Source organism: Lycium barbarum, chromosome 8, assembly GCF_019175385.1.
Source record: "Lycium barbarum isolate Lr01 chromosome 8, ASM1917538v2, whole genome shotgun sequence".
Classification (NCBI taxonomy): Eukaryota; Viridiplantae; Streptophyta; class Magnoliopsida; order Solanales; family Solanaceae; genus Lycium; species Lycium barbarum.
In genome coordinates, this window is record NC_083344.1 from 111,954,517 (window position 1) to 111,965,887 (window position 11,371).

The 11,371-nt window shown below is 42.7% G+C and overlaps 1 protein-coding gene across 1 annotated transcript; it reads right to left on the reverse strand.

The window, feature by feature from the left end:
• Positions 1-373: 373 nt before the first annotated feature.
• LOC132608130 (uncharacterized) lies at positions 374-10,850 on the reverse strand. The gene is made up of 4 exons (XM_060322207.1): positions 10,659-10,850; positions 8,654-10,589; positions 7,884-8,554; positions 374-1,054 (listed from the first exon to the last, which is right to left on the reverse strand). The coding sequence occupies exons 1-4, from the start codon at positions 10,848-10,850 to the stop codon at positions 374-376; spliced, it is 3,480 nt and encodes a 1,159-aa protein (XP_060178190.1).
• Between the last annotated feature and the right edge of the window lie 521 nt (positions 10,851-11,371).

The window sequence follows — 11,371 nt, forward strand, 5'->3', positions numbered from 1 at the left end:
CGGATAAGACCGGCGGGTATGAACTGGTCCTAGAATGGACCAACAACTATAGCAAAAGCAGCGAGTAAACATTCAAACGAAGAAGCAAGAAAGATGCATATTTCATTTATACAACGGATGTCTCTTACATCAAAAGAAAAACAAAGTCTTACAAAGGCAAAAACCAAAAACAAAAAGCAAGGCATAAGCCCCATATTATCCGGCATGACTGGAGGTGGATGAGTGCTCGGACACAGTTCGCTCGGAGTCGTCTGACTCGGACCCGAGGGCACGATTGGCTTCTTCCTCCATCCTCTTGGCCTCGTGTATCAGGGCCGGAAGATCCGAGAGACCGTGCTCGGCTTGGCTGGAGGGTGATCCGTCGCCGAGACTTTCACTTCTCATACTCGGCAACAATAGCAGTATAAGCCTTGGCCGCCTCAACACTTCTCCATGTTTCATCCAAGTCGGCCTCAGCCTTGGCCAGTTTTGCTTCCAAATCGGCCCGGTCCCCCTCAAGGACACTTATCCTACCAGTAGCTGCATCCAGCTCGGCCTTAAGGGCATTGTTGGCAATAGCCGCCTCCTCGAGCTCGGTTCTTAGGCCTTGGCATATCTGAGATCGCTCCTCGGCTTTCTCTTCGAACACCCTCCTGCTCTCGTCGGACAAAGCAGCCTCGGACTCGAGCCGCCGGTTCCTCTCAGCCAGGGTTGTTGCATCAGCATTCACCGAGTCGAGCTCCCCCCGGAGTCGGGAAACCGTGGTCTCTAGCTCATCTAGCCTCGAAGAAAACTGGGCTTTATCCCGGCTAAGGACGATCTTTTCAGCCTCAAGGCTCCAGTTATAGTCGGTCATAGCGGCCAGCTCACCCTTCAAACGACGGTTTTCGTCCTTAGCCGCATCGAGCTCGGGATGAAGGTTGGCCAGCACGGCTGCCCGATTCAACTCTTCCTCCGTCTCCTGAAGGAGATGCCGGTATTTCTCCGTTTCTCGGCCTTGGGCATCCAGTTGGCCTCGGAGATCATCTATCTCATGTTGGGAACGGATGAAAGCTTCATTAACCAACACCACACTCTACAGGTAAAACAAGTCAGAAGGAAGGCCCAAGAGAGGGATTTAAGAAAGATGAAGAGACTAGTAATAACTAAAAGCAAGGGGAGCAGAATTGGTTCTTTTTGCACGCTGTGCGAATCAATGAAACAGCAGCAGATCAAATGGGAAGTTAATTGTGTGTGGTGAAGATAAAAAGGTGCAGAAAATGGAGTGGAGTTGAAGAAGAGCAAATGCGTGAAAATGGAAAAATAAGGAGGTGAAGGGCCTTATATAGGCAAAGAAGAGGAGCGGTTACCGAGGACGGCCAATCAAGGGGCGCCACGTGTCCCGTCATTAATTCGAAGTGACTTGAAACGATGTGAAAAAGGCGGTTGACAGAGACGAGCCATCCGGAGCGGGACACGTGGCCGATAAAAGGGGACGCATTACGCAACCGTTCCCGCCAAAATAAGAAGACAATGACGAGCTGCCGGAACCACCGGTTTTTGGGAATTATCCACATCCCGTTACTCCGATAGATCGCAGATCCGGGAAGTGTTGCGCTATCTGTATACGGTATAAACCGGATGTGAGCCAAACCGGTGGAACGGGAACCGGAGGAAGGAACAATAATGCGCCCGAGGCTACTCGCCCTTGACCGAAACAGTGCCTGGGCCGAAGCTGAGCAAGAGCACCGACTGATCTGCCCTCTGCATCGTTGAAACGGCCAAGCCCGAGGACTCGGGCATTCATGGCCGTTAGCCCGAGTGACCGTTTGTCCGTGTGGCCGTTGCAGACGGGTCACGCGCCAGTAACGTCCAGTCATGGTCAACTACCTACCATGCGTGTGTCAGACGGCGCCGTCAGTCTAATCCCACCAAATCCGTGCAGAGCAGTCCTTTTTATTATTATTTTATTAACTTATATTGTATGAGAACCATGGGAGTGCCACTATAAATAGGGCATGTCCCCTTCCTTTAAGGGGGTTGGTCACTTTTATTTTCCAAGAACACTTGTAGTAGAAGAATTCATATATACAATCTCTCTCATTGTTTGATTCGGCCAAGGCCACCAGTTATTATTATTATTGCATTCCATCCATCTAATATCATACTTTGTTCACTAGCGCTCGTATCACAAGCAAACTATCGTCATTAGCCGTTTCACCAAGGAGCTCCCAAATACTTGTTTTCCCCCCCTAACACACATCAAGAACAAAGCACATATCCTATACCCATTCACAAATTTAATTGATTATCCGAATCCGGGGTAAACAAATAATATAAAAATAATTGTTCTCTGGTGGACGTAGGATCATTTTGATCTGAACCACTTTAAATCTTGTATTCTTCTTTTACGTTTCCGATAACAAAATGGTTTAAGGATGACAACCTAATAAGCTTGATTGGCATGACAAGATGTTTACTGAGGGAGCTAGAATTGTGTTGAGCACAGTCATATTAAGTTTTCAAACTTAACTGCAATCCGCCCAACTTACTTGAATTTAGAGGATAAGGGTGTCACTTCTTAGTTTAACGCCCTTAATAAATTTGCTACACCCCTCCGGATGTCTTAGTAAGACATCACCATCAAATCTGCTCCTGCTTTGACCACCTGTATAGCTGCAAAACAATTTCTTACCAAGTTGAACTTTGCAGAAAGTGAATATTAATGATGGTGAGCTTAATTGCAAAGGCATTAGAAGATATGAACTTTCCTCGAATAGCGTAGATAAACAATTTCAATTCTAATATAGCTCCCCTTTCAGCATTCGTTGCCAATCTAATTTGATTATTTTTTTGCTTTCAAGTAGTATACTGATAGGCAACACTCCTTTGCTCGGAGTATCCGATTTTCTAGCATTCTTATCCATACTTCCTTAGGAATATGTAATTCTAAGGAAGATTATAAAAATAAAAAGCTAGAAAGCAGAGTGGTCAAATGTTGGATCTATTTGAAATGGAGGAAAAAGGGGCAGAGCGTTGTAGGATTTTAGAGGCAAGTTGTCCCATAAAAAAATGGCCGATTATTGGTGTAACGACTAATCTTTCGTTCCTGAAAATAATAATCAAGACAAGAAAAATAGCGACAAAGAATAATATTTGATTTCAAGAATTTGCGCGGGGGTTACAATCTTTATGAAATCTTAAATAAAAAGATGTAATCCTCTGATTCTTCTCCTCACGATACGGCCGTCAATCAAGGGCTTTTGCTTGTCCTTGAATGGACGAATCACTTGTTGTTTATATTTCACTACGAATGCGGAGCCGAGCTTTAATCACAAACGTAGAGGTATGGAAACTTGCGGCTCACCACTTGGAGCGAAGACTTCTTAGTATGCGGAAGACTTGCGGCTGAGAGCTTCTCTATGTATCTTTTTTCCTCCTTCTTCTTTGGCTTTGTGAAGACCCCTATTTATAGTTGCAGGGGAGAGCTAGGGTTTGTATATGACTGGTTGAACCATGTCATTTGAACACTTGGCGACATTTGATTGGTTCTTCTATTGACTTGACATGCTGCGTCACTTATGCACGTGACATGATTTTATTGGTCCTTGACTTGACTTGGCGCGCCACGTCATTTGACAAGTGGCATGGACCTTGGGCTAATAGAGTGGGCTCATCATGTGAAGTCCGACAAGATAGACAAGCTAGCCCAATTGAATTGGTCTTTCAATTAAATCAATATCAATTGGACCTAAGCAATTAATCCGATTATATTAGTCCATAATATTTGTTTGGACCAATACATTTCGAATTTAGAATGTGATCCAAATTAATTAGTGGATTTAAGTTCGACTAAATTTCAGTGCTTACAAATGCCCCCTGCTTCAAGGCTTGTTGTGGTGCATGACTTGTCGGGCCTTTAAAGACGAGACTTGAAGTATTCATGAAGCAATTTTTTTTTTGTTTGCATTGCGTCCTCAAGCTCAACTTGATGATGCGTCTAATAATCGATGATAATTCCAACAGGCCCTTTAGCTTCTTTGAGTCGCCACGCAGACTTTACGACCGGAGTAGCTACCATAAGCCTAACTTGACTTTTCATATATAACAAAAAATATGCAACAAGAACGGAAGCATCCTTTTCCTTGTTCTTTAATTTTTTATTTGCTGCACCCTAGGAAACATACAATCCTTGACCTTGATATGCATTAAACTAGGTAAGGATACTGCTAGTATTGCACAAGTTAGCCTGATATTTCATGTTGCAAAGTAGTCACTTTCCATATATAAGCTTAACCGCCACATATATCCCAAAGTTTCCGTAATTTGCATGGTATTCCTTTTCATATTTTAGGAGAGACTTTCCATAAGCTTAAATTTTCCATATATAAGCCCTTTCCCATATTAGGAGAGAATAGCCATAAGCCTAGACTTTCCATATATAAAGTCTTAACTTTCCATAAGCTTAAGCTTTCCATGATTAGATTCCAACTGGAACAAGGATTTCTTTGTGTAGTCCTTGTAGGAACCAGATTTTGACATCTATAAATACACCCCTTCTCTTGGTGTTTGAGCGACAATTTTGAAGTATCGTCGAGCTGGTTCGACCCATCTCTATCAGGTAATTTCCTTCTTCCATATGTATTTTCGTCACTTTCTTCACAGCTTTGCATGTCTGTGGTAGAAAATTCATATCTCAATGTAGGAACGTCGAAATCATGATCCGCTTGATGTTTCGGAAACTAGACTCATAGAGCTACGTCATACGCGGAAACCATGACCAAATTGCTTATATATTTACTCAGATATTGATCGAGAATCAGACCTTCAGTTCTGGTTCACTGGTTCATTAGTTTTGTGCGTCCTGACGAAAAATCTTATATCTTGACTTAGGAACATCGCAATCACGAACGGTTTGCGGCGTCGGAAAGAAGACTCATAGAGCTACGTCATATACGAAAACCACAATCAAATTGCTTCTATATTGGCTCAGGTATATTTCTTTTAATCTGCCACAGAATCTGATTTTGCATATGTATTTTCGTCACTTTCTTCACAGCTCTGCATGTCTGTGGTAGAAAATTCATATCTCAATGTAGGAACGTCGAAATCATGATCCGCTTGATGTTTCGGAAACTAGACTCGTAGATCTACGTCATACGAGGAAACCATGACCAAATTGCTTATATATTTACTCAGATATTGATCGACAATCAGACCTTCAGTTCTGGTTCACTGGTTCATTAGTTTTGTGCGTCCTGACGAAAAATCTTATATCTTGACTTAGGAACATCGCAATCACGAACGGTTTGCGGCATCGGAAAGAATACTCATAGATCTACGTCATACACGAATACCACAATCAAATTGCTTCTATATTGGCTCAGGTATAGTTTTTTTAAACAGCCACGGAATCTGATTTTGCTTTCTTGGCTTTGGACATGTTCTACGAAACTTACCTATCCCTTTTTTTATTTCTTTTGCAGGTCTTTGGGCGCATCTGTACGGCTTTAAATTTAAACAAAGATGATGCACTTTCGTGATCGCGATACGCCATGTCCTCATCTAGAGATAGTGAGCGACAAACCAAATTCGAACGCCAAAGTCCTTGCCTTGGAGGTTCAACCTCCAGTGATCGGTGCCTTCTCACTTGACAGAGAGCTTTCTACGCTTCATCTTGCTGAATGGTCTAAAAAGGAGACCAAAGACGTCATGAGCAACTTCTCAGGCAAGGCCACTGTTATGGATGTCCCTCTGTTGAAGTCCGCAATTCATCGAGAAGTCGCGCCCACCGAATCTTCTCATCCCAATGGATGTTTCAATACTTGGATTATTCCCCTTTCCGTATTTGGTAAAGTTCTCCAATTGAGTTCTTGACAACAAATCCAATGGACATGCCAAGACGACTTAGCATTAGTGGCAGAGAGATTGATATTCAAGATCAAACTATTGGCCGCAAGATAAAGCTTCGTGATATTGGGGCCTCAATCCATGTCTATCGTGCCAAATTGAAGCGTCGTGCCGTTGGCACTGAGAGCTCAAGATTTTTTTTTTTGCAGGTTTTCAAGAGAGTGTTTCGCTATCAAACTAAGGAGATTTAAGTGATGGCTAAATGACTGGCGAAGAACCACTTGGTATACCTTCGTTTGCAATTACGGCTTTGGCGCCGAACCACACGTGGTGCATCTTTTTTTGGCGACGAAGCTCATGAATCATGGAGCATCCTCTTCTTGAGTTTGTCGAAGATGTACATGGTGAATTCTTCGTCCCATATTTGGCATTGAAGTAGATGAAGCTGTCTCCTCTTTGCGGCTCGGTAAAAAAAAACACTTGGAGCACTCCTTTGGCAGCGTTTAGCATCCCCTGTTGAAGCTTGGAGAGAAACTATGTGGTGCATATCATCATTGCGACTTGGCGAGGTTGACTCTTGGGGTATTCCTTTCCAAACTTCGGCGACCAAGTACTTGGCGCATCTTTGCAAAAATATTTATTCTTTGATGTAGGAATGATGGAATGGAGATCCTCTTGATTCTGAAGAAACTAGACTTTAAAAGAGGCTACATATCAAAATATTAGAGCCAAACTCCTTCAGGATCGGCTTGAATTAAATTTTGAAGTTGATCCATGGATCTGCCGCAATGACTTTCCAGATTTGCATGCTTGGGTGGGAGAAAATTCATAACTCGGAGTACGAGCGTTGGAATCACAAGATTCCAATTTCTATGGAAAGAGGATTCATTGATCTACAATATATATAAAAATCACGGCCAAATTCCTTTTAGATTTGTACAGATAATTCTCCAAATTTCAACTCCGATGCTGCCTTGTTCTATTTTTCAGCTTTGCGCTTCGGTGGGAGAAAATTCATAACTCGGGGTACGAGTACCGAAATGACGAGATTCCAATTTTGTTGGAAAGACGACTCATCGAGCTACAATATTTTTTTAAAAAAAATGACAGTCAAATGCCCTCTACATCTGTATAGATAATTCTCCAAGTTCAGCTTAGAATCTATCTTGTTCGACTCTTCAGCTTTGCGCATTTGTGGTGAAAAACAAAATCTCAACTCGTCATAGGAGCGACATTCTAGCTTTGGCGAGCGACTACTTGAAGCATCCATCAGTTTTTTAGTGGCATCATTCTTTGAAGAAGTAATGCTGACTTGATAGAAGCGTTTAAAACAAACTGCAATCATCTTCGGCTTCAATTGTTGTGAATTGTCTTTTTCTTTCCAGTCATGTTTGTCTCCTCGCTGAAAGAGGTGAAGCGTCGATCCCATATCGCCGTGCTATATATGTGTACATATATGTTTTTTTTTCCTTTATTTTTTTATTTTTTTACTCATGCGACTGAACTTAGAATATGGTAATTCAGAAAAGAGAAAAAAAAAGATTTTTTTTTATGCGACTGAACTTAGAATGAAACTCTAAGCGCCTACGTACCTCGGTGAAGAGGATCAAGTCATTTCGTAGTTCCGAACAAAAAGAAGGATTTTTTTATGCGACTGAACTTAGAATGAAACTCTAAGCGCCTACGTACCTCGGTGAAGAGGATCAAGTCATTTCGTAGTTCTGAAAAAGAAGTGTTTTTTTTTTCGTAGGCCGCCCCTTTCGAGGTTTTCAACCTAGAGGACTTTTTTTTGTTTGTCCTAAATTTTGCCTAGGCCGCCTCTTTCGAGGTTTTCAACCTAGCGGACTTTTGTGGGGCCGTACACAGTTTAAACTCATGCGGGCCAGGAGTATCACCTTGCTTCAAGGATAGTACATCTTCAAGAATTTCCCGTTGATGGGACCGATCCGCAAGCCATCTGCATCTATAAGCTTGTAAGCACCACTTATATAGGCTTCTTGGACAACATATGGCCCATCTCACTTTGAAGTGAACTTGCTTCCAGATTTATGAGATATGATAATAGGTCTTCTTACCGCCAGGACTTGATCACCAACTTGGAAGGACCTCAGGCGAACCTTTTTATTGAAAGCACGGGAAAGACGAGCTTGATAACATTCAAGGCTTTGCTGAGCTTCCAGCCTTTTCTCATCAAGGGCCTCTAACTCTTCAAGGCGTAGATGAGCATTTTCTTCTTCAGTGAGCCCTTCTTGGATAGCGAGCCGCAATGAAGGTATTTGGCGTTCAAGTGGAAGGACCGCTTCAGCTCCGTAAACAAGAGAATAAGGAGTTGCTTGAGTCGGTGTGCGATGAGTCGTTCGGTATGCCCAAAGAGCTTCTTCCATTCTATCATGCCAATCTCTTTTAGACTTGGAGACGACCTTCTTTAACAAGTTGCACAAGGTCTTGTTAAATGCTTCAGCTAGTCCATTTGCAGCAGCATAATACATAGACGAGTTTCGTTGCTTGAAGCCAAAAAGCTCGCAAATCTTAGTCATCAATTTGTTGGAGAACGACTTGCCATTATCTGTTATGATATAACTAGGAATGCCAAAACGATAGATGATGTTTACTCGAATGAAGTTTGCCACATTCTCTTTTTTTACTTCTTTGAGGGCGACAGCCTCAGCCCATTTTGAGAAGTAATCCGTTGCAGCTAAGATGTACAAGTGGCTACCGAAATCTTTCAGTAGCGGTCCAACCACGTCTAGCCCCCAAGCGTCAAATGGCCAAGATGCAACAGTTGGATGTCACACCTCAGGAGGTTGGTGTATAAAATTTGCATGAAATTGGCATGCTTTGCAACTTCGAGCATAGTCCAAACAATCTTTTACCATTGTTGGCCAATAATACCCCACCCTTTTTATATGAAAGTGTAGTTTTGACCTAGATTGATGTGATCCACAAACTCCAGAGTGGGCTTCTTGCATAGCTTGAGTCGCTTCTTCTTCCCCCAGACAACGCAAGAGAACTCCCTCGAACAATCTACGGTACAAAGTATCTTTGTAGTAAAGGAAGCGAGGGGCACGACGACGAATTTCGGTCTTTCTTTTTGGATCTTCTGGAAGAATGCTATAACACAAGTAATCGATCATGGTTTGTCGCCAATCGACTTTCTCAGCTTCAGTAATGGCCACAAGAAGCTCGAGTTTGCTTTCTTCATCCTCATCGTCCTCCGGCGGTACTATCCATTTCTGGCAGATAGTGATTTGCGCTTGGTCAGGCAAAGTCAATGTTGAAGCCAAAGCAGCCAAAGCATCAACCTTCTTATTTTCCTTTCTTGGCACGTGCTGGAGAGTTACGTTGCCGAGCCACCCAATTAATTTTTGTGCATAGTGATGATAGGGACGCAATTCTGGCTTTTTGACCTCGTAGGTACCCAACAATTGATTGATTACCAATTCAGAATCTCCAAAGACTTGCAAGTGTAACTGCTTCATATCAACGGCCATTTCAAGCCCAAGTATGAGTGCCTGATATTCTGCAACATTGTTGGAGCAACATTGTGCTAAAGTGAAGGAATACGGTAAGACCTCCTCCTGAGAAGTGACAAATATCACACCAGCGCCAGCTCCTTCGCGATGTGCAGCACCATCAAAATACATCTTCCAAGGCTGTTGAATCTCAATGACCATCTCATCCTCATCGGGTAGTTCATCAGTTAATTCCCAGTCATCGGGTATCGGATGGTCTGCTAGAAAATCCGCTAATGCTTGCCCTTTCACAGCTTTTTGAGAAACATACACAATCTCAAATTGTTGAAATTGGAGATACCACCTTGCTAGTCGATCGCTAAGGACAGGTTTCGACATCACAAATTTGATGGGGTTTGCTTTGGAAATAAGACAAACTACATGAGCTTGAAAGTAGTGTTTCATCTTCTGAATCGAGAAGACTAAGGCCAGACACAACTTTTCAATCGGTGAATACTTCAACTCATTTGGCGTCATCATCGTACTCAAGTAGTAAAGGGCATTTTCTTTCCCTTTGCTATTCTCTTGGGCTAAGAGTGCTCCAACTGAACTTTCTTGTGCCGATATGTATAGTATCAATGGCTTTCCAGGCACAGGAGCCGCTAGAACTGGAGGTTTGGTCAAGTAAGTTTTGATGCTCTCAAAGGCGTTGGCACAAGCTTGGTCCCATTCAAAAGGAGCACCTTTCTTCATGAGACGACTGAACGGCTGACACTTCCCTGCTATATTCGAGATGAATCTCCTAAGATATGCCAGCTTCCCTTGCAGACTTTTCAACTCATGGATGTTTCTTGGCTCGGCCATCTTCATGATTGAATCTACTTTGGCTTGATCAATTTCTATCCCCCGATGTCGAACGACAAAGCCAAGGAATTTTCCGGAGGTAACCCCAAATGCACACTTCAAAGGATTCATTTTGAGTTGGTGCCTTCGTAGTAGGTCAAACACCATTCTCAGTTCTTGCAAGTGATCACTCTTTTTTCTTGATTTTACCACCAGATCGTCAACATAACATTCGACGTTTTTGTGAAGCATGTTGTCGAAGATATTTTGCATAGCTCTTTGGTATGTTGCTCCAGCATTCTTCAAGCCAAAAGGCATTACTTTGTAGCAATAAATACCTTTAGGAGTGCGGAATGCGGTAAGCTCTTCATCCTTAGGTGACATGCGGATCTGGTTATAGCCGGATGACCCGTCCATGAAGGACATCGCCTCGTATCCAGTAGTGGCATCAATCATAAGCTCAGCAATGGGAAGTGGAAATTCATCCTTAGGGCATGCATTGTTGAGATCCCTAAAGTCAACACATACTCGAATTTATCCATTCTTCTTTCTCACAGGGACAATGCTCAAAATCCATGTGGGGAACTTAACTTCGCGAATGAAACCAGCCTCAATAAGCTTGTTAACTTCATTTTCGATCGAGGGAACCAATTCTGGCCTGAAACGTCGTTGTGCTTGTTTGATAGGACGTGTGCCGTTCTTGACAGCGAGATGATGGACCGCAACTTTAGGGTCTAAGCCGGGCATGTCTTTGTAACTCTAGGCAAATACATCCTTATACTCTTTAAGTAATTCAACATAAGCACTCTCTTCATCGATTGCAAGTAAAGAATTTACATAAGTGGGCCTTGGATCTTCATCAGTGCCAAGGTTGACTTCTTTCAATGCGTCGACTGTCGTTTTTACCCCTTCTTCAAATTCGGGCGGAGCATCCTTAGTGTCTTCATCTTCTTGAGGTTCGCCATCATCGACAGATATATGGTAACACCAAGAAAAATCCTCCAACTCTTCATCAACCCTTATTGGAGATAAAGTTTCCCTTTCATCTTGTACAGTATCGTGATATGAAGAGCCAACACTTTCTTCATCTTCATCCCGTTCCTTGGTGTAGACCACAACATGCGACTTTGATTTTAACACTTCTCCACATGAGACCACAAGATCCGTTTGCCGCCTCATCCTAGAAGGGATCAGACTTCGGAAGTCTTTGGAGATATTTTGAGATTTGGGAAAAACTGATGATTTCATACGCTTGTGGTTTCTCTGCA

Excerpts from the sequence above, each read along its gene's own strand:
- LOC132608130 (XM_060322207.1), bottom strand. The coding sequence starts at position 10,850 with ATGCCCGGCTTAGACCCTAAAGTTGCGGTCCATCATCTCGCTGTCAAG. Across the intron at positions 10,590-10,658 it reads GGATTTTGAGCATTGTCCCT|GATGAATTTCCACTTCCCAT; the intron begins GTGAGAAAGAAG and ends GCATGCCCTAAG. Across the intron at positions 1,055-7,883 it reads TTGGTGATCAAGTCCTGGCG|AGTGTGGTGTTGGTTAATGA; the intron begins GTAAGAAGACCT and ends TTTTACCTGTAG.